At 41.4% G+C, this 23150-nt stretch overlaps 2 protein-coding genes and 1 non-coding gene across 25 annotated transcripts in view; 2 read left to right on the top strand and 1 right to left on the bottom strand.

The window, feature by feature from the left end:
* Positions 1–988, bottom strand: part of C4H12orf56 (chromosome 4 C12orf56 homolog) — a 78530-nt gene extending 77542 nt beyond the window's left edge. For both annotated transcript variants that reach the window (XM_081588919.1, XM_081588920.1), the window contains exon 1: positions 664–988. In XM_081588919.1, the coding sequence (XP_081445045.1) occupies positions 664–915 (252 nt within the window). In that variant the 5' untranslated portion in view covers positions 916–988. The remainder of the gene's footprint in view (positions 1–663) is intronic.
* XPOT (exportin for tRNA) overlaps positions 1–23150 on the top strand; it is a 155327-nt gene that overhangs the window by 102869 nt on the left and 29308 nt on the right. For 9 of the 22 annotated variants that reach the window (XM_081588897.1, XM_081588912.1, XM_081588898.1 and 6 more), the window contains 2 exons: positions 18127–18260; positions 21870–21952. In XM_081588897.1, the coding sequence (XP_081445023.1) occupies positions 18201–18260; positions 21870–21952 (143 nt within the window). In that variant the 5' untranslated portion in view covers positions 18127–18200. Of the gene's footprint in view, positions 1–15076; positions 15398–18126; positions 18261–19922; positions 20067–21869; positions 21953–23150 lie in introns of those variants that run through there. The other 13 variants (XM_081588904.1, XM_081588910.1, XM_081588908.1 and 10 more) reach the window with 5 other exon arrangements.
* On the top strand, positions 8023–8129 carry LOC145503997 (U6 spliceosomal RNA). Its single transcript, XR_014051990.1, has one exon. It is a non-coding gene; the product is annotated as a U6 spliceosomal RNA (small nuclear RNA).

Here is a 23150-nt window from a genome sequence, read left to right as displayed (position 1 = left end):
ACTGTATCTCCTTCAAGGCTCCTGCTCTAATGACACTCCTTCCAGGAAGTTTTCCCAGCATGACCTGAGCCTGGATTGGATGAAATACCTGCCAGAGATTGCCATGCGTCCCATACAAATCTTATCAATGCATGCACTTATTCACTCATTCACTCACTCATATTGAGTACCTAACATGGTCTAAGCCCTAAAGATAAAAAATAAATAAATAAGGCATATTAGCACTTCTCACATGGCATTTATTTGCATTGGTTTTGGTTTTCTGTCTTTCCCACAGAATCTTCTAGGAAGGCCCCCTGTTTCAGTTTCTCATCCTCAAGAGTCTAGCTTGGCCCACTGTGGGTGCTTAATTAACGAAAGAACGACCTTAAAGCGTACTTCTGGTAGGAGGCTATATTCTTAAATCTGTCGTCCTATTTGAGGGGACAGGGATGACCGGTACACAAGATGAGAATGGTAAAAAAGCATCTTTATTCGGAATGCATGCAGCAATCCAGTTTTCCTATGTGGCTGCTAGTAGGGAAGTATATGTTAAGGAGAACAAGAGTCCAGGGCAGGGTGGGGAGGGTCCTCCTCCTCCTCCTCCTCCTCCTCCTTCCCGCGTGTAACAGGGATTGGGGGGCCCAAGAAAAGGGTTCTCGCGAGCCCGTCTGCGCGCCTCACCAGGTCAATGGCTACGATGTCCCGCAGCGCCAAAACTCGTCGGACGGACTTGGGCGGGTTCTCGGTCAGGTAGATGAGCCGGTCAGTTAGTACCACGTACTTTAAGGTGTGTTTCTCCGAGTCAGATACCACGATGCACTGCTCATAGGCGCGGACGGCGTCGTAGACCTCGGGAGGCAGATGCCTCCTCAGGAAGGCGTCCAGGCGGCTATTCTTGTGCGCTGGGAAGCCGAAGCGCGGGGGGCTGGCCATGCGGGGCGCCCGCGGTCTGGCAGAGTGCCGGGGTCGGCGGACGCCTCTGCCCGACCCCGCCTCCGCGCCACCCGCGGTGGAACCCGAGCGCGCCACAAAGCCCCTGGCTTCGGAGCTCCCGCGTTCGGCCCCCTGGACCACCACCGCCCCCCTACACAACACACCAACACACACACACCGCGTCCGGCCCCGCCCCCCAATCTTGGCCTCAGTCCCCGACAACAATGGGCGGGGCGAGACGCTGGTCCTTCTGGGCTCTCTGCCAAGCATCCTGCGGCCCTCTGCTCACCCTGACCCCTTACCCTCCCCTAGCCTAGCTGTTGCGGACCAAGTATCGACGTCTCTCGGGTTTAGTCTGGTTTTCTATTACAAACTTGAACGAGATCAAATTTACCGATTTATTTTTAAATAAAACAATCCTAGATCTCTATTAAGATCAACCACACAGATTTAGCATTTGATTATAAGATTGCTTGGCATAGCTCTCTAATTTTTCACGAGTTAGAGAACGTAGCTCTTCTTTCTGCACCTACATAAAAGCCCTCTGACAGAAGAGCCCGTTTTAAATTGTTTTGCGCACACTCAAGTCTACCTAATGGATATGCTTCTGTTCCCAGTGACCAGGACAACGCCCCGTAGGCAGTCTGAGCTCAATCTGTGTAGGATGAATGAACAGGTGAAGCCTGCGTCTCTAAAAAATTGAAACTTAGAGGCTGAGAAATGCTGAACATGCAGCCTTGAGGCTTCAGGGTAGTAACAAGTACTATTTACTTTTTACAGACCAGGAATAACTTATTGTAAATTAGGTTGAGATGAGAACACAGCAACAGAAACTTATCTCCAGTAACCCTAGGTGAGAACTTTCATTTTAATTTCAAATCCTAGAAAAGTCATTCTCTCTCCCTTCTGATTCACCCAGAGACCCAGAGACAATGCAAACAGTATATGTATATTTTGTTCAATTTGTTCCAGCTACCTTCAACCCAGTATTGAATTATGTATTCTTTATTGCATTTTACATTTTCCTCATATTTTACTATTGCATACTGTATGTTGTAAGCAATTTCAAATCCTTTGTGAAAACAGTATAAATAAATTAAAACACATAAACATAATGTAGACTAAATCACTACAAAAGGGAACTGAGGAGAAATGTTTAGATGTAGCTAAAGAAGTCTGAGAAACTCAATAGCAGCAAAGGAATAGAAACAGTATTTCTCTTTTGGAAAGACTGTATCTGGTGAGTAAGGAGATAAGTGCCACCTGCTGACAAAATCTTAAATGACCTAGCATTTGAAGTTTTCTTAGGATCTGATCATACATCTGACTCTTCATATTCATACCTGGATGAAAAGGGAGCCCCAGGGTCATGGCTATTTCCTCTGAAGTAAGGATTATTCCCATCTAACCCATTCTGAAATTTGTTGCCTCAAACCAAGAGAAGGAAAGGCCCTTCAGATTTGCCAAAGAGTCATACCTCAGGAGAGTGGTTGAGAGGGAAATGGCTACTGCAGAGTTGGAATGGGAGGCCCAAGTGAGGAACAGGCCTCAGGCCAGACTGCTGTCTCATGTCTCACAGGCTCCCTGTTTCATAGCCACTTCCCAGGACTAAGAAACAGAATGACTGAATCAGGACCAGAAAAGAAAGCATATCTGATATATCTGCCAGGAAGCCCACCATAAACAAGTTTCTGGTGACAAGGGTACTAAGCCTAACAAATGTGAAGATGATGCACATGAAGAAGGGAATTTAACAAAGGGTCTGGTGGTTAAGGTGACCTCAGTTAACTTTTAATTTTGTCGCATACAGAGAAGGCAGTATCATGATTTCCAGGCACTCATTGTGCTGTACTGTTGCCAAGGTAACAGCAAAGTTCAGATCACAGGAAAGGGGTTTAATATAGGAGAAAGATCCCTGGATTTGGAGTCAGGAGAACTGGATTAGAGCACTAATCCTGTTGCTTAGTATCTGCGATTTTTGAAAAGTCACTTCACCTTTTGAGCTTCATTTCACCATCTGTGTAATGAAACTACTACTAAACATATGCCCTGCTAACTGGAGAGTTGGTGGGAGGACCAAAGGCAATGACTTATGAATTATGAAAGGACTACAGACATGCAAAGTGTCTGTATTCCCTTATCTTTTGGTATACTTTATAAGAATAGTTAACATAAATATAGGCTTCCCGGGTGGCTCAGTGGTAAAGAATCCTCCTGCCAAGCAGGAGGTGCGGATTTGACCCCTGGGTCGGGAAGATCCCCTAGAGAAGGAAATGGCAACTTACTCCAATATTCTTGACTGGAAAATCTTATTGACAGAGGAACGTGGTAGGCTCCAGCCTATGGGCTCACAAAAGAGTCGGACACGACTTGGTGACTAAACAACAACATAAATACACGATACACAGGCATTTAGTCCTTATCTTCTAAATCCAAACAAACTCAGGAAGCATTTGGTACAGATCCTGTACAAGATCTCGGGGAGGAGGGAATGGCAACCCATTCCAGTATTCTTGCCTGGAGAATGCCATGGACAGAGGAGCCTGGTGAGTTACAGTTCATAGGGTTGTAAAGAGTTGGACACGACTTAGTGTCTTTGTGACCCCATGGATGCAGCACGCCAGGCTTCCCTGTCCATCACCAACTCCTGGAGCTTGCTCAAATTCACGTCCATCCAGTCAGTGACTCGACCCAACCATCTCATCCTTTGTCGTCCCCTTTTCCCCCTGCCTTCAATCTTTCCCAGCATGAGGGTCTTTTCCGATGAGTCAGCTCTTCGCATCAGGTGGCCAAAGTATTGGAGTTTCAGCTTCAGCATCAGTCCTTCCAATGAATATTCAGGACTGATTTCCTTTAGGATGGACTGGTTGGATCTCCTTGCAGTCCAAGGGACTCTCAAGAGTCTTCTCCAATACCACAGTTCAAAAGCATCAATTCTTTGGTGCTCAGCTTTCTTTATAGTCCAACTTTCACATCCATACATGACTACTGGAAAAAACATAGCTTTAACTAGATGGACCTTTGTTGGCCAAGTAATGTCTCTGCTTTTTAATATGCTGTCTAGGCTGGATAGACATCTGGATAGAGCCAGATGACCTGGGTTCAAATTCCAGCTCTCACTCGGTAGTTAAAAAAATCACCTTGGAAAACTTTTTTATTTGGCTGTGCTGCATGGCATGCAGGATCCTAGTTCCCCAACCAGGGATCAAACCTGGGCCCTTGGCGGTCAGAGTGAGGAGTCTTATCCACTGAATGCCAAGGAATTCCTGGACAGCTTACTTTAAATGCTCAGTGCCTCAGTTTCCTAATCTGTGAAATGGGTAATAGTACCAATGCCACAGGGTTATTATGCGGATCAGCAATGTTTCTGAGTACTTAGAACAGGTATTTGGAACAGAGTGAACACTACATAAGTGTTTTAAAAGTAAATTGAACCAGTATGTGATTTCCTGGAACATATGTGGTCATTCAGTTCCCCTTATACAAAGTAGTAATATCAAATTTTTCTTTGTTGGGTGATAACGTAACAAGTGGGCCTTAGGAAGCATCACTACGAACAAAGCTAGTGGAGGTGATAGAATTCCAGTTGAGCTATTTCAAATCCTAAAAGATGATGCTGTGAAAGTGCTGCACTCAATATGCCAGCAAATTTGGAAAACTGAGCAGTGGCCACAGGACTGGAAAAGGTCAGTTTTCATTCCAAATCCCAAAGAAAGGCAATGCTAAAGAATGTTCAAACTACCGCACAATTACACTCATCTCACATGCTAGAAGGAGAAGGCAATGGCACCCCACTCTAGTACTCTTGCCTGGAGAATCCCATGGAGGGAGGAGCCTGGTGGGCTACAGTCCATGGAGTCGCTAGGAGTCGAACACGACTGAGCGACTTCACTTTCACTTTCCACTTTCATGCATTGGAGAAGGAAATGACAACCCACTCCAGTGTTCTTGCCTGGAGAATCCCAGGGACGGGGGGGCCTCATGGGCTGCTGTCTTTGGGGTCACACAGAGTCGGACATGACTGAAGTGACTTAGCAGCACATGCTAGAAAAGTAATGCTCAAAGTTCTCCAAGCCAGGCTTCAACAATACGTGAACCATGAACTTCCAGATGTTCAAGCTAGATTTAGAAAAGGCAGAGGAACCAGAGACCAAATTGCCAACATCTGTTGGATTATCGAAAAAGCAAGAGAGTTCCAGAAAAACATCTATTTCTGCTTTATTGACTATGCCAAAGCCTTTGACTGTGTGGATCACAACAAACTCTGGAAAATTCTTAAAGAGATGGGAATACCAGAACCCTGATCTGCCTCTTGAGAAATCTGTATACAAGTCAGGAAGCAACAGTTAGAACTGGACATGGAACAACAGGCTGTTTCCAAATAAGGAAAGGAGAACGTCAAGGCTGTATATTGTCACCTGCTTATTTAACTTATATGCAGAGTACATCATGAGAAATGGTGGGCTGGATGAAGCACAAGCTGGAATCAAGATTGCCAGGAGAAATATCAATATCCTCAGATATGCAGATGACACCACCCTTATGGCAGAAAGTGAAGAAGAACTAAAGAGCCTCTTGAGGAAAGTGAAAGAAGAGAGTGAAAAAGTTGACTTAAAGCTCAACATTCAGAAAACTAACATCATGGCCTCTGGTCCCATCACTTCATGGCAAATAGATGGGGAAACAGTGGAAACAGTGATAGACTTTATTTTTGGGGGGTCCAAAGTCACTGCAGATGGTGACTGCAGCCATGAAATCAAAAGACGGTTGCTCCTTGGAAGAAATGTTATGACCAACCTAGATAGCTTATTAAAAAGCAGAGACATTACTTTACCACAGAGGTCCGTCTAGTCAAGGCTATGGTTTTTCCAGTAATCACATATGGATGTGAGAGTTGGACTATAAAGAAAACTGAGCACAGAAGAATTGATGCTTTTGAACTGTGGTGTTGGAGAAGACTTCTTGAGAGTCCCTTGAACTGCAAAGAGATCCAACCAGTCTATCTTAAAGGAAATCAGTCCTGAATATTCATTGGAAGGACTGATGCTGAAACTGAAACTCCAATAGTTTTGCCACCTGATGTGAAGAGCTGACTCATTTGAGAAGACCCTGATGCTGGGAAAGATTGAGGGCAGGAGGAGAAGGGGACGACAGAGGATGAGATGGTTGGATGGCATCACCGACTCTATGGACATAAGTTTGAGTAAACTCCGGGAGTTGGTGATGGACAGGGAGGCCTGACATGCTGCAGTCCATGGGGTCATAAAGAGTCAGACATGACTGAGCGACTGAACTGAAGTAAGCCTAACTTTTTACATTTTAGATTACAGCTCAAGACAAAAATATAATCTACATACACAAACATACAAAACAAAAGAATGGAATTTTTACCTTTTCTTTTTTTAGTAGCATTTTTGGTGGAGAAGTGAGCAGTGGGCCACAGGTCATAAGAACCCTTGTAAGGATTTCAAACTAGAAGTACCCTTCAGTAAGTCTTAGGATCCCAAGTGTTCCCATCTCTCAATCTGAAAATAAGGACAGACAGTATGTAAAGAGAGATACTTCAAGTCTGCAATAGGTAAATAGAAGCTGAATTTTTAAAATGTCTGAATTAGGAATCCCTTGGTATTTCTACTTAGTATTAACAGATACTAACCATTTAAATTATCTACAACATTTAGCAATCAACTGAAATATGGAGGAGACATGTCATTATAATGAAGTCCAAGGAACTATCCAAAGTGTTGGATTAAAACAAACATTTCTTTTACTAAATAATGCCCCAGTGCTCCATTCTGCCTCAGTCTTCCTGCTTCACACCCACTTCCTATAAAAGAAACCAGTGATTGAACTAGAACCCAATAAAGACAGCTCACCTGACCTATTTTCCAACTTCTTTCTCTGCCAGGAAGCCCATTATGAATGAGCTTTGGGAACAATGGTGCTAGGCTTAATAAGCACTGAAATGAAGAAAATTTGACACAGAACTCAGTGTTTATCAGCTCACATTATATTATTTCAGGTTCAATTCAATACATGTCACAAATATTTACTGAAAAGTTGTTATCCATAAACAGAACCAGAAAGAACTTATTTTCAGTCTTCAAGAATTGACTACTAGGTGAGTAAGACAACCATACAAATTTAATACAGAACAAAAATATATCAATGACATGAAAGGTATGAAAAAAAAAGCACACCAAAGAAATGATGGAACAAGTCTGGTTGTGGAAATGTAGAGTCACTTCATGAGAGCGATAGCATTCAATAAATTCTCAAAGTCAATGAAACTATTCCTTTTTTCCCTTTTATTACAGTCAGTTTTTTTAAGAATGTACTACATATTCACTGTGGGAGAAAAATTGTTTTAATCCAAAAAGGTACAAGAAAGATAACAAATCACCTGCAGTCTTAAGATAACTTAAGATAACCTAAAGATAACTTTCAAGTAATGGATAAGTTTCCTTCAGTAAATCCAGCAGAGAAGCTTTGAAAGCCTAATGTAAGAGAGAGGAAATAAGGAAAGGAACAGAAAAGACAGATGTGATAGCTCTTTGCTGAAACTGAACTGGGTCATTGAACATGAAAGCAACAAAAATGATCCCAAGAGCGCTGAGTTGTGCTGAGGAGCTGGATGCATTGGCAGAAATGGCAACATCAGGAGTCAGATGTATTTTGTGGGGAAGATCACAACTTTGGTTTCTGGATGTATTTGACTTCATGTACTGGTTGAGATGTGTGGGTGTCTTGTAACACAAGTTGAGAGTACAAAATCTTAGAACCAGATGTAGAGAAGGTGAGATCTTCGTAGAAATGACTGCTGAAGATGTGGAAATAATTACTGAGAGCAAAGGCAGAAAACAGAAAGCCACATAGCTAAGAAGACAGCCTTGGAGAAGACATGGTAAGAAAATAAAAGTAGGAGGCATCATCAGAAAAATAAAAGGAGTTTGAGGATAACACAGTGTCAGAAATCAAGAGAGGAGAGAATTTCAAGGAGAAAGGAAATAGTCAATGGAAAAGTTGAAGTAAATTAATAAAAATGGTCACAGGGTTGGATATTTTTAAGTTTTAGTAGAATGATTTGAGGGTAGAAAATAGATTACAGTGCTCGCTTCAGCAGCACATATACTAAAATTGGAATGATACAGAGAAGATTAGCATGGCCCCTGCGCAAGGATGACACGCAAATTCGTGAAGCGTTCCATATTTTTCTCAGATGTGACCGGAAAAAAAAAAAAAAAAAGAAAATAGATTACAAAAAGTAAGAGACTGGAGGATTAAGTGTAGGCAAAAATGTATGGTATACTGAAGACAGGAAGCCTAGATTCAAGAGTTTAGGGTTCCAATCCACCATTTACTAGCTATGTGACTTAGGTGTGTGCATGTGGTTAGTCGCTCAGTCATGTCTGACTCTTTGTGACCCTTTGGACTGTAGCCTGCCAGGCTCCTCTGTCCATGGGATTTTTCAGGCAAGAATACTGGAGTAGGTTGTCATTTCCTCCTCCAGGGGATCTGATCTTCCTGCCCCAGCGATCAAACCTGAATCTGCTGTGTCTCCTGAACTGCAGGTGGATTCTTCACCAGCTGAGCCATCAGGAAAGCCCCATGTGACTTAGGGTTCAGTTCAGTTCAGTTCAGTTCAGTCGCTTAGTCGTGTCTGACTCTTTGTGACCCCATGAATTGCAGCATGCCAGGCCTCCCTGTCCATCACCAACTCCCGGAGTCTACCCAAACCCATGTCCATCGAGTCAGTGATGCCATCCAACCATCTCATCCTCTGTCGTCCCCTTCTCCTCCTGCCCCCAGTCCTACCCAGCATTAGGGTCTTTTCCAATAAGTCAGCTCTTCGCATGAGGTGGCCAAAGTATTGGAGTTTCAACTTCAACATCAGTCCTTCCAATGAACACCCAGGATTGATCTCCTTTAGGATGGATTGATTGGATCTCCTTGCAGTCCAAGGGATTCTCAAGAGTCTTCTCCAACACCACAGTTCAAAAGCATCAATTCTGCAGCACTCAGCTTTCTTCACCGTCCAACTCTCACATCCATACATGATCACTGGAAAAATCATCACCTTGACTAGATGGACTTTTGTTGGCAAAGTAATGTTTCTGCCTTTAAATACGCTATCTAGGTTGGCCATAACCTTCCTTCTAAGGAGAAAGCGTCTTTTTATGTCATGACTGCAATCACCATCAGCAGTGATTTTGGAGCCCAAAAAAATAAATTCTGACACTGTTTCCACTGTTTCCCCATCTATTTCCCATGAAGTGATGGGACCAGATGCCATGATCTTAGTTTTCTGAACGTTGAGCTTTAAGCCAACTTTTTCACTCTCCTCTTTCACTTTCATCAAGAGGCTCTTTAGTTCTTCTTCACTTTCTGCCATAAGGGTGGTGTCATCTGCATATCTGAGGTTATTGATATTTCTCCCGGCAATCTTGATTCCAGCTTGTGTTTCTTCCAGCCCAGCGTTTCTCATGGTGTACTCTGCATATAAGTTAAATAAGCAGGGTAACAATATACAGCCTTGACGTACTCCTTTTCCTATTTGGAACCAGTCTGTTGTTCCATGTCCAGTTCTAACTGTTGCTTGACTTAGGGTAAGTTACTTAAAATAGATCTGCCTTGGTTTCCTTAACTGTAAATTAAAAATGATGATGATGATGATGATATATGCTCCATCCTGACAAGCTAAGAGGAACAAATTAGAAAAGTTATATGGAGACATACTGTAATCCATAATGCAAAATATAAATGTTATCTATTATGCTTCTTTCAAGTACTCTGGCAATTGTAAGAAAAGGGAGATATGGGACAGGAACAATATTTTATTGTTATAAGAGAGGAGCCTCAGCATATTTATAGGAAGAAGAACTAGGACAATAGTTCTACAGTGTCATCATTCTTTAATGAACCTTCGAGAGACAGGGGTTGATAGCACACGCTCTAGAGTCAGACTGTGTACATTTGAATCCCAGCTCTGCTACTTAACTTTCATTTGTTTCCTTATCTATAAAATGATTAATGTCTAAACACTCAGAACAGGTTCTGGCACATAATAAATGCTCAAAAAAGTTCAGTTCAGTCGCTTAGTCATGTCTGACTCTTTGTGACCCCATGGACTGCAGCACGCCAGGCCTCCCTGTCCATCACCAACTCCCGGAGTTTACTCAAACTCATGTCCATTCAGTCGGTGATGCCATCCAACCATCTCATCCTCTGTCGTCCCCTTCTCCTGCTGCCCTCAATCTTTCCCAGCATCAGGGTCTTTTCCAATGAGTCAGTTTTTGCATCAGGTAGCCAAAGTATTGGAGTTTCAGCTTCAATATCAGTCCTTCCAATGAACATTCAGGACTGATTTCCTTTAGGATGGACTGGTTGGATCTCCTTGCAGTCCAAGGGACTCAAGAGTCTTCTCCAACACTACAGTTCAAAAGCATCGATTCTTCCGTGCTCAGCTTTCTTTATAGTCTAACTCTCACATCCATACGTGCCTACTGGAAAAACCATAGCCTTGACTAGACGGACCTTTGATGGCAAAGTAATGTCTCTGCTTTTTCAATAAGCTGTCTAGGTTGGTCATAACTTTTTTTTCCAAGGAGCAAGCGTCTTTTGATTTCATGGCTGCAGTGACCATCTGCAGTGATTTTGGACCCCCCAAAAATAAAGTCTATCACTGTTTCCACTGTTTCCCCATCTATTTGCCATGAAGTGATGGGACCAGATAAATGTTGAGCTTTAAGTCAACTTTTTCACTCTCTTCTTTCACTTTCCTCAAGAGGCTCTTTAGTTCTTCTTCACTTTCTGCCATAAAATGTTGCATGTTGAGGTATAGTTTTCTGAATGTTGAGCTTTAAGTCAACTTTTTCACTCTCCTCTTTCACTTTCCTCAAGAGGCTCTTTAGTTCTTCTTCACTTTCTGCCATAAGGGTGGTGTCATCTGCATATCTGAGGATATTGATATTTCTCCCAGCAATCTTGATTCCAGCTTGTGCTTCATCCAGCCCACCATTTCTCATGATGTACTCTGCATATAAGTTAAATAAGCAGGTGACAATATACAGCCTTGACGTTCTCCTTTCCTTATTTGGAAACAGCCTGTTGTTTCATGTCCAGTTCTAACTGTTGCTTCTTGATCTGCATACAGATTTCTCAAGAGGCAGGTCAGGTGGTCTGGTATTCTCATCTCTTTAAGAATTTTCCAGAGTTTGTTGTGATCCACACAGTCAAAGGCTTTGGCATAGTCAATAAAGCAGAAATAGATATTTTTCTGGAACTCTTTTGCTTTTTTGGTAACCCAACAAATGTTGGCAATTTTATCTCTGGTTCCTCTGCCTTTTCTAAATCTAGCTTGAACATCTGGAACTTCATGGTTCACGTACCGTTGAAGCCTGGCTTGGAGAATTTTGAGCATTACTTTACTAGCATGTGAGATGAGTGCAATTGTGCAGTAGTTTGAGCATTCTTTGGCATTGCCTTTCTTTGGGATTGGGATGAAAACTGACCTTTTCCAGTCCTGTGGCCACTGCTCAGTTTTCCAAATTTGCTGGCACATTGAGTGCAGCACTTTCACAGCATCATCTTTTAGGATTTGAAATAGCTCAACTGGAATTCTATCACCTCCACTAGCTTTGTTTGTAGTGATGCTTCCTAAGTCCCACTTGACTTCGCATTCCAAGATGTCTGGCTCTAGGCAAGTGATCATACCATCGTGATTATCTGGGTCGTGGAGATCTTTTTTGTACAGTTCTTCTGTGTATTCTTGCCACCTCTTCTTAATATCTTCTGCTTCTGTTAGGTCCATACCATTTCTGTCCTTTGTTGAGCCTCTCTTTGCATGAAATGTTCCCTTGGTATCTCTAATTTTCTTGAAGAGATCTCTAGTCTTTCCCATTCTATTGTTTTCCTCTATTTCTTTGCAGCCTGATCACTGAGGAAGGCTTTCTTATCTCTCCTTGATATTCTTTGGAACTCTGCATTCAAATGGAGAATCTTTCCTTTTCTCCTTTGCTTTTTGCTTCTCTTCTTTTCACAGTTTTTTGTAAGGCCTCCTCAGACAGCCATTTTGCTTTTTTGCATTTCTTTTTCTTGGGGATGGTCTTGATCCCTGTCTCCTGTACAATGTCATGAACCTCTGTCCATAGTTCATCAGGCACTCTGTCTATCAGAGCTAATCCCTTGAGTCTATTTCTCACTTCCACTGCATAATTCTAAGGATTTGATTTAGGTCATACCTGAATGGTCTAGTGGTTTTCCCTAGTTTCTTCAATTTAAGTCTGTATTTGGCAATAAGGAGTTCATGATCTGAGCCACAGTCAGTTCCCGGTCTTGTTTTTGTTGACCGCATAGAGCTTCTCCATCTTTGGCTGCAAAGAATATAATCAATCTGATTTCGGTGTTGACCGTTGGTGATGTCCATGTGTAGAGTCTTCTCTTGTGTTGTTGGAAGAGGGTATTTGCTATGACCAGCGTGTTCTCTTGGCAAAACTCTATTAGCCTTTGCCCTGCTTCTTTCTGTACTCCAAGGCCAAATTTGCCTGTTGCTCCAGGTATCTCTTGACTTCCTACTTTTGCATTCCAGTCCCCTATCTTGAAAAGGACATCTTTTTTGTGTGTTAGTTCTGGAAGGTCTTGTAGGTCTTCATAGAACCATTCAACTTCAGCTTCTTCAGCATTACTGGTCAGGGCATAGAGTTGCATTACCGTGATATTGAATGGTTTGCCTTGGAAATGCTGAAAACGTTGGCATTTAGTAAAAGCATTGTCATATGCAAGCACATACGTCCGACTCTTTGTGACCCCATGGACTATAGCCCGCCAGGCTCCTCTGTTCATGGACTTCTCCATGCAAGATTACTGGCATGGGTTGCCATTCTCTTCTCCAGGGGATCTTTCCAATCCAGGGATCAAACCTGGGTCTCCCACATTCTAGGCAGATTCTTTACCATCTGAGCCACCAGGGAAGCCCATATGCAAGCACACATACTTTAAAATAATGACTGTTCTTTGTCAACATTATATAACTGGCATTTTATTAAGTCTGAGATGAGAAACTGTCCATTCCATTATAGGTGGGGGAACCAGAATATGGAATGGTCAAATTTAATATCACTCTCAGATCCTCTTCTGGTGCATTCCAAGTAGTTCCTTATTTGTTATGAAATTACGTGTCTATAAAATGGAAAGACTTTTACAGTCCTAGGTATTTGAACTACAGTGAAGGGCCAGTGTTACTAGATAAACTGTAGATAAGGTACCAATATTAGATAAGCTGTAGATAAACTTCATGTGATAAAAATTAAACTATGAAGTATTCACAAAATGAGTTTACAAATGAAAAAGGCAAAGATGGTAGCAATATAATAGACTGTGTTTTGAAGTTCTTTAGGATGATACAGTGGAGAAGGCAATGGCACCCCACTCCAGTACTCTTGCCTGGAAAATCCCATGGATGGAGGAGCCTGGTAGGCTGCAGTCCATGGGGTAGCTAAGAGTCGGACACGACTGAGTGACTTCACTTTCACTTTTCACTTGCATGCATTGGAGAAGGAAATGGCAACCCACTCCAGTGTTCTTGCCTGGAGAATCCCAGGGACGGCGTAGCCTGGTGGGCTGCCGTCTGTGGAGTCGCACAGAGTCGGACACGACTGAGGTGACTTAGCAGTTAGCAGTAGCAGGATGATACAGTGGAATATACTGAACACAATATAGGCTTTGGAGCCACTTGGACCAGGATTAGTATTGAGCTTTCATAGTTAGTAGTTGACCCACACAGCTAATGCAAGACAAGAATCCATGCAATGATTCACTTATTGAATTGTAACTACAGGGTGGTACTAGGCACCTGGGATACACTGAAATAGAACAGGAATCCTAGCCTGACATTTTGAACAAGTAAACTATAAACGTGATGCAAAAGTGACTCAAGATACTTTATATGTGAAATGCCTGGTGCAGTGTTTTGCACGGGGCAGGTCACGAAATAAATGTAGCTGTTATATGGTTACATTAATTTTATTCTACTTTTCTGTCCATTCCCTTCTCCCAAGTTTTGTTTTTCACTGTAGTCCCACTGAGGGTAACCTAGTCTATATTCAGTACATACTTAACATTCAGTAATGAAACCTAAATTCAGAGCACTTGCTGTATGTCAAACATAAGTATTAACTCAATTCTCACAACAAGCCTTTGAGATTCGTACTATTCGCATACACGGTTTTACTGATAAGTAAACAGGTGCATCCCAGGTGGCTGAGTGGTAAAGAATCCGCCTGCCAATGCAGGAGAGGCGGATTCCATACCTGGGTGGGGAAGATCCCCTGGTATATGGAATGGCAACCCACTCCAGTATTCTTGCCTGGAAAATCCCACGGACAGAGAAGCCTGGCGGGCTACAGTCCATGCGGGTGAAAAGAGTCAGACACTACTGAGCGAGAAAAATCAAATCGTACTGAAGTACAGATAAGATTATGTAACGTGCCTGAAACTGAGGTTAACAATCCGTGAGCGGGGTAACGGGAGTGGGGCGAGCTGGGATCCAAATCTATGCAGCTTGAGCCTGTACTATCTCTATTCAGTATTTGAACTAATCTGTGAATGAATAAACCAAGTAACAGTATCACACGAAGTAAGCAGTATCTTTTCACGAATGACAAAAATACTGGTACATTTAAACTGACAAAAAATTTTCAGGGCTCGTCGGAGGCTGCTCACGCGGGGGAACGTGTGGGATCATAAAAGAGAAATTAAACAACTGATTCACACTGGTTTGGACCACGACAGGCGGCTCTCCGGGACTCCGTTCTCTAACCTACCAACTACCTCCCTAAGTCTTTATGGAACGTGCTAAGCAAACCCGGCCCGGTTTGGCGTGGTGGGGAGGTGGTTACGGATCTCCGCCCCGGCGCAGAAGCCGCACCAGACTTCACGGCCGGGAAAGATTCCGGCCGGACCCCCATCCCGGCATGCACCAGAGGCCCTGGCGACCACTCCTCCCGGCGAGCGCCCGGTGCGCGTGTGCATACTGTCGCCCGGAAGCGTCGCCTGCACATTGCATGCTGGGAGTCGTAGGCTCCCGGTCCGGGCCCTCGGGCCGGCGTCAGCCCTCTCCATCGGCTGCTGGCTTTGGTCCGCGCGGCACCGACGCGGGGAGCGCGCTTCGCGCTGACTCAGCGGCGACGGCCGTGGCGGCGTTAGCCGGCCCTCACGCTCTTATCCTTCCTGGGGCGCCAAGCCCGCCCGCCAGCTTGCTAGCTTGTCTGCCCGGCGCCACGCAAGAGAAGGCGCCAGGAGACGCAGAGCGGCGAGAGGAGCGCGGCCCCGGCCAGCTCCGTCTTCAGCGTTAGCGCCGCGGCCGTGGCGGAGGACGACGGTGACTAGGACGAGGGCCGCTCTTCTCGCTCCCTGCTTGCGGCGCGGCTCCACTGACCGGCCCTCGGGAGTGCAGGCGGGCAGGCGGGATGGAGTGATAGGGAAGGTGACTCGGGGCTTGGGGCGGGACTCGGACCCAGTTCGGTCCACGCGAGGCTGCGGGGAAGTTGGCCGGGAGGACTGGCCCAGGAAGCCCCCATGCTGGAGAGGGGTGCGGGCCGGGGGCTCTCCATGGCGGTGCGCCCCGAGGCTGGGCTGACTGGGTGGGGGTAGTATGAGCTGCGGCGGAGCGCGTCCCCAGTGCGTGGCCGCTCGTTGCCCGGTGTTTCATCACTCCAGTTGCCACGAGGCTTCCTTTAGGGGAAGGATCCGGGGGAAGGAAGGGGGCAAGGCCGGTGGAGGAGGGCCCCCATCGCCTGTGGTCCCCACATAGTAAAAGTGGCTAAGCCCATTTGTGATAGTTGTAGCGTATCTCAGCAGTTTCAACTGCAGAGACCTCAAACTTAATCCCCACCCCCACCCCGTCCCAGGACAAAAAAGAAAAAAAGTATTATTTCTGTGTAGTAATTTGCCAGCACGGACACGCCATTTTTGCTCTTCCCTTCCTCACAATTCTGCAGGAGTAGAGAAACATGATGTTTCCTTGTAACCAGGAAAAAAAAATACTTTTTGAAATTGCTAATTAGTTATGACTGGGGGAAGTTACGTTTGATTAAAGCGACTTGTCAGCGTGGTGGTAAAAGGCTGGAAAGATTCAGCCTTGGAACTGAAGAACAGTGTTCAGTAGGTGTAGTGGAATTTTTCCAGATTGTTTTGATTCTTGATTTAGTGGATATCCATAGTAAAGTTAGGGCTTAATATTTTAAGTATTTTACTTGCCTTCCCCCAGAACATTTGCTAGATGCGTGATTGAAGGGTTTGTCATATTTTAACAAATGTTTAAGCCTGCACCGCTATACCATGTTAGATATGTGTTCATGCACAACCTTTTGCTAGGAAAATTGTCACGTTTTTGCACAGGCTACAACTTTTCAGGTTTTTTGCGTACATGTAGGTGATTTACCATTGCATATTATTATCCAAGTGCCTTCTCCGTGGGAGATTCTTTCTCTACTGGCAACTGTAACAAGTTCGTTTCCTTAGATTTTATTTGCAGTGTTTTTTTTCTTAGTACCGCTTGCTGTTTCCCTTGATAGAATCAAAGTGACCAAGTTTATGCAGTTTTCCCTAAAGCCATGCCATATTCAGGGAATCTTTTACAGAATTTCTCGATCTGGGATTCATAGAAATTCAGATCGTCTTTTCTTTCTCTGTGTGCATTTTTCAGGGAAATTGTCATCAAATTTTTAACATTGCCTTTGTTTTTCCATCTGTTCAAAATAACAGTTTTCTAGTGTGATAGGATAAATCGAGAATGCTCCAAGTAGTTCCTGTTCTCCCATGTGCCTAGCTCTGAATTATGAATAATCTATTGCAGGCCCACTGTGTGTCAGACATGCTTTACATACCTTGTCTCATTGAAGTCTTTACTGCTTCATGAGGCAGGTACTCTTTTCCTATTTCATAGAAAGAGCTCTCTCAGTTTTTGTAGTTGTCCACGTGGCCCCAGTTTGAAAATAAGATTAGAGTGCCAATCCAAATATTTGCAAATCCAAAATCTTTGTTATATTATATCCTAGGAACATAGTGACAAATATTCAGTCACTCCTTCCCTTTAAATGAGAGAAAAGTAGAAAGCAGACAGTGATAACCTATCAGCACTTAGAAGGGGCATCTCCAGTTTGGGAGAGTTGAACAGTAGGAGTCAAAGAAGTGTTCTTGAAAGTGGTGACCTCTAAGCTGAGTTCTGAAGGACAAGCAGGGGTTAACCAAGTAACGAGAGCAATGTGTGCAAAGAAGATGAAAGGTATACTACCACTTGTCTTGCACGGTTAGAGTGCAGAATGGTTACAGTCATTGGAAAGTGTTTGGATCTTCATCCTTAGGGCAGTAGGGAGTTACACTGCTTTGCTGTAATCTGCAGGTATGACCTTAACTATAAGAGAAGGGGCTGAGCTTTCTTCTCCAAGGCTTTCAACACATCTGATTTATCATTGATTTGGGCAGAACCAGGGGGAGACAGAAAAGCGTGTTGTAATAAGAATCTTCTAACCTGGATCCAATCCTGGCCTCACCATTCCCAAGAAAGGCTGTGGCCCCTTCGTCATCACCCCCTGCTCCTTCCCACCCCCAGGTTCTTGCCTTTTAAGAGTAGTAAGACCAGGCCTCCTTACCTCAGGTAGAGCTTGTTCTTTATTTCTGCAAATAAATACACATTTTATCAGAAACCAAGTTGCCTTTGGGGATGATCATGTTCTTACTTGAAAATGTTAGACTCTTAATTTGTGAAAAAGTGCAGTGCTTTCCAGAGACTAAAAAAAGTTCTTAAATAAGAGCAGTCAGTGTTAAATCGTTAGGAACATAATCTGAATTTGTATTTCTTTTTGAACTTAATGTGGTTGCACAGTTGCACTTTATTGGAGATAGTAACAACGTAAGTTAGATGCTTGTATTTCAAGTAAAAAGAATAACTTTCTATATTTTATTGACGATCTTGAAGAAAAGAAATTTGAGAACCTTAATGGCATACCTTAGAAATTTCACATTAGTGGACTACTTAGCAGACCCACTCTTCTGAGACAGGCTCCTATACTTGTAATTTAGATTGTTTCAAAGGAAGTTCTTTGAACTCGTAAACGTCTTTGTATAATGTTATCTGCTTGTAATGGTATTCAGGATAAGCATCTATTTTGCTTATCAGGTGTTTTTTTCTTTCAACTTTGTGTGTGTGTACAGATGTTTGTGGATTCTTCTGTGGGATTAGAGGGCACGCCTATTGTAATAAGAAAACTCCAAGTATAGCAGCAGGAATGGATGAACAGGCTCTCTTAGGGCTAAATCCAAATGCTGATTCAGACTTCAGACAAAGGGTAAGTCATATTGGCTTAATCATTTTTTAAAGCATGTTACATAAACATTTTCATTTAAGGGCTTGAATCAAAAATACACATCTGATGAAGGTTTTGGATGGAAATGAATAGAGAAACACATTTGAGGTATTTCACTATATTCTGAATACAGAAACAGTGATGATTGTGATTTATTTTCTCTGTAGTTGGCTTAACAACAGTATTAAAATCTCATGTAATTCAAGGCAAGTCTTTATGTCACATCATTATAATTATTTGAAAGTTGTAATGCAAAGTATTGTTCAAGGAACTTGCTATAGTAGCAGGTGTACATATTATGTTTTTCCATTGCTTGATTTAGTTTAGTTTAAATAAGTTGTTTAACCCTCATGTTAGTGATAGTTAACATTCTTGTTACTTTGATCAGGCAGACATGTAAATAAGCAGGTATTATATACCATGTCTTAGGTTACATAAAATGATTACATGACAAAGAATCCATTATGAGGTGCTGGGATATTTGGGTAAGTATAAACAATTAAACATATTGTAGCATACACTTGTAATCATGGCTGAATGATAAAAGAAGAATCTAAAGAACAAGCCTGTAATTACATTTTTTAAAGATGTGCGGGTGGTTTGAAGTATAATTTAAATGGATGAAGAGTCATTTTCTTTCTGCTCTCATAGCAAAGGATATTTCTTTTATAAATGAGCTAAATGAAGTTAACAATTTGCAAAATATAAAATATAAAAAATTATACAAAATATAAAACTCAACAATTTTACAGAAAAATTTTTAAATAGTAAAAAAAAATCTGCAGGGATTTCCAGGATAGTACTGTGTACTTGTCTCTGCTGTTAAAAGAAGTAACCAGCCTTCCAGATAGAGGTAAATGACAAGAAATGAGATTTAAATAGCTAATTGCAAGATACCTATCAAACCGGTTAGGATATGAAAAGTCATTAAAAGTCTATGTCTTGTGTATATGGACAAATATTTCTTTTTATAGGAGCTTTAGCTACCTACCTTCAAACCCTTAGTCATGAATATAGTTGAGGCATAATAAATCTGTACCTTTCGTTTAGCTGGGTGTTACATAGCTTGTGACTATTTGTTTAGTTATTAAATAAGCTTCTCTTATTTTTTATGTTCCTTTTTTGAAATCCTTTGTTTTATAATTAAATTCCACCATCAGAACTTTTTTTTTAATGTGCCATGATTTTCTTTTTCAGAAAGTAAAACTAGTACATTGACAGTGGTTTTAATATTATAGAAGTTAGGTTTTTCAGCAATAAAAATGGGTTCTATCAGTCATAGGCATATGTTAGACATCCTGATCCAGGCCTAATTTGATACTCCATTAAGCCAACCTGAGTAATAATTAGAATGAAAAATAAGGAATTGTAAGGAAAAGTAAGTTCTGATAGTCCTGATGCTGCAATTGAGGAGTAGTAGGGACTTAATTCAGTTTTGTAATAAGATAAATGACTACCAACCCTGGTTCCCAATTGTCTGTCTGTAGTTCTCTGTTTTCTACCTCAGCATTAAGTAACTGAACTGACTCTGTTGCTGCTTAGAGACAGAGCATTAGAAAGGTGTAAGATAGAAGAACTAGGCGATGAAAGCTGACTTGTTTTTCATTACTACAGTGTTGTTTTTGTTTTTTTTTTAAATGCTAGTATCACATGGATTCAGAGTGCAAAGAACAGTTAAAACTGAAAATTTTCAAGTTATTATCATTTAAAAAAAATAGAATATCTGTCTTTGGCTTAAAACTTAGTGACAATTCTAGCAGCTGAATAACACCTCCTCCACCTGTTTTGGTAAGTGAACTATTAGATGGTAATGCAGTCTGCAAGACTGACTTCAAACTTGTCCCCACCCTGGCCCCTGAGATACTCCTAAAGGAAACTCGAGTCTTTATGGAATAGGTTTTGTTAGACACCTGAACTAGATTTTTTTCCTGCTGCTTGAGCTCCTATATTCTTAATTCTAAAGACAGCCATTATTTACACTTAAGATAGTATTTAGTGATCTTCATCTACTCACTTCTTTTACCTGGTCCTCTCAGTGGGAACAGCCATTGAGACAACATATAAAAATTCATTTCCTCATGCATACAGTTGCATAACACAGGAAACCCATCACCTAACTACACGAGCGTTACTCACTCAGTCATGTCCAACTCTTTGCAGCCCTATGGACTGTAACATGCCAGGCTCCACGGTTCATGGAGTTTTCCAGGCAAGGATACTGGAGTGGGTTGCCATTTCAGTAGCTTTCCATTATTATTGCAGGTTTAAAAATATATGTTTATTTATAAAATAAATAAAAATATTTATTCATTTATTTGGCTGCCTCGGGTCTAAGTTGTGGCAAGCAGAATCTTTTGTTGAGTCATGTGAGATCTTTCATTGTGGCTCAAGGACTCTAACTTCTTATTTTTTTTAACCTCTAATGCAAAGGAAAAAATAGTTTTATATCATGACCCAGTATATGTGTATGTATATGTATGTATATACACACATGAATATATGACATGTACACACATAAGTAAAACAAGTCATACAAAATAATAGTTATTCTTGGTAGGTGCAGTGCACTCTAATATTTCTATTCTGTTTCATTTTTTAAATTGCTGATCAAGACTGATAAAATTGTTTTCACAACATTGATGAGGCACAAACCACATTTGAAAAAATATATATTGGCTAATTGAAATTAGATTCCTCAACTCATTTCAGGGTATCTGCTTAATTGCTTCAGACTCATTTAGCAAAGTTTCTAGAGATTATGTGTTATTTTCTTGACTGAGATATTTTTTGCAAGTTACTGAGATTACTGTTTGTTGTCATATGTGACACTGGCATCTGTCATTGATCTCCTTTGCAGCATACAAATGGAAGAGTATGAGTCACCACTATTTTCCCAACAGTGGTAGATAGCCTATGGACTTAGTGCTACATCCGTTCTAGAGGATACTTGCTCCTGTAACAAGACCCAGAATTCATGAATACAGGGATGAGAAACACATTTCCTAAAGCTTTGACTTTTTCAGTTATTTGGTACTTCCCTAAAATACATATCAAGCAGTTGAACTCTGATTTTAATCTCACCATTTAAGAAACTTACTGATGCAGTTGAAAAATGGAAATAATTCTCCTTTTCTGTTAAATGGTAGATCAAATGATAATACAGAATATGTGTCATCCTTTATAGGTAGTCACTTCTTTAATAGCATGTTTGCTATTAAATAGGAAAAGTATTCTTTATATACCATTTTATAGCTGCATGTACCTCAGGAGTATAGCACTTGACAGAGCACTGGAGTGTTTTCTCTCGATTCTTCTAATAACCCAGTGAGGTCTGCAGGACATTTTTGTGTTGTCTCCTTTCCCATAAGGAAACAAGTTAAAAGTATCCAACTGATGGAATTTGTTTTTTACTTAACCTTTTTCCTAGGAATAATCATTCAGTTGCACCTACTCAGAAGCCTGAATTCAATGTTTAGCTGTTTCTTTTTAGTCACTGTAGTTGGTTTGCTACTCTCAGTAAACTTTGTTGAGTATAGGCAGAGAATTGAGATCGACTATTCCAAATGCATATTCTGCTTTGCAATTATACAGGCCCTGGCCTATTTTGAACAGTTAAAGATTTCCCCAGATGCCTGGCAGGTGTGTGCAGAAGCTCTGGCTCAGAGGACATACAGGTAATTAAAGCAAAATTTGCATAACTTGTAGAAGACTTCAAATTTTTATGAACTTGGCAGGATTGTTTTATTTATCTGTTTGAAAAAAGCTTTCATAAAAACATTTTATGACTTAGTTTTAAAAAACTATTCCATGTAGAATGAGAAAAATAGTAAACTAAAAATTTTGGCCAATCCTGAATTCACTTTTCATTAAAACTATCCTTTCTTTGCCTTATTCTCAGTACCTGGCAGTAGATTCCAGCTGGCATATAGTACAGTAGAAATTTCCTTATTTTCTTATGATGAGGAGGGATGGTTGGTTTTCTAAAAACTTGGTAAAGAAGGTAATCAGAAATTATCTGTCTTAATTTTTAACTTAAGTGCATAAACATTCAGTTACTAATCTTTTAATGTCAGACCAATGATTTTTCTTTGTGTATGTGCCACAATCACTTTGTGATTCTTAATGTTGAAAATATTGATTGCCCCATAATTGATCCTCTCCAATTTCTTCTCTGGGTCCCTGTAGTGGGTTGAAGAACAGTGAATGTGGATTTCTAAACCTTTTATTTATTTGTTCTCACATCTCCAAGTCTTCTGGTTATCTGGTCCACAACACACATGTACAAGGTTTTTTCTCCCATGCAATGTGACTTTCTATGAACTCTTTCTAAAGCGTTCAACTTAATTTTTACAAAAATAGAAACTCATCCTACTCACTGCATTATTTTATATAGTAGTTCATTAAGTTACTTAAATATGAAAGAAGTACAGTGCACCTAGTGAGACTGGGGGAAGCACACTGACTAGTTGTAAACAAACAACTCTACTAGTGGGAGTGTAAATAGATTTATAGGGGTCAGTGAGAATTCCTACCTAGATTTCTTGCATGCTGGGAGTATCAGTCACTGCATTTTATAGCTGAAAGCAAGTGCTCCAGTTTAGTGAAAGCTGCTTTTGAAGAACATCTGTATGTCTTATAGTAAATGAGGGCTGGCTTTTAATTAAGGGCTCCCTGTAGTTTATATTTTGAGTGAAAAATCTAAGTTTTATATAATTAAAGCTCTAGTGCAATCCATGATAAGAATAGAAACCCTAAGGTCTTAGAAAAGATGCTAATTAAATGTAACTTTTTAAAAAACTTTTAAAAATTAGGTTTTATTTTCTTCAGTGTGAATTTTTTCTGGTGAAGAGGTTAAGGGATGTAGTCAGAATG

The sequence above is a fragment of the Giraffa tippelskirchi genome, chromosome 4, assembly GCF_054371585.1.
Source record: "Giraffa tippelskirchi isolate mGirTip1 chromosome 4, T2T-mGirTip1v1.2.pri, whole genome shotgun sequence".
Taxonomy (NCBI): Eukaryota; Metazoa; Chordata; class Mammalia; order Artiodactyla; family Giraffidae; genus Giraffa; species Giraffa tippelskirchi.
Note: the sequence above shows the minus strand (reverse complement) of the source record. Positions and strands in the feature narration are given on the sequence as shown.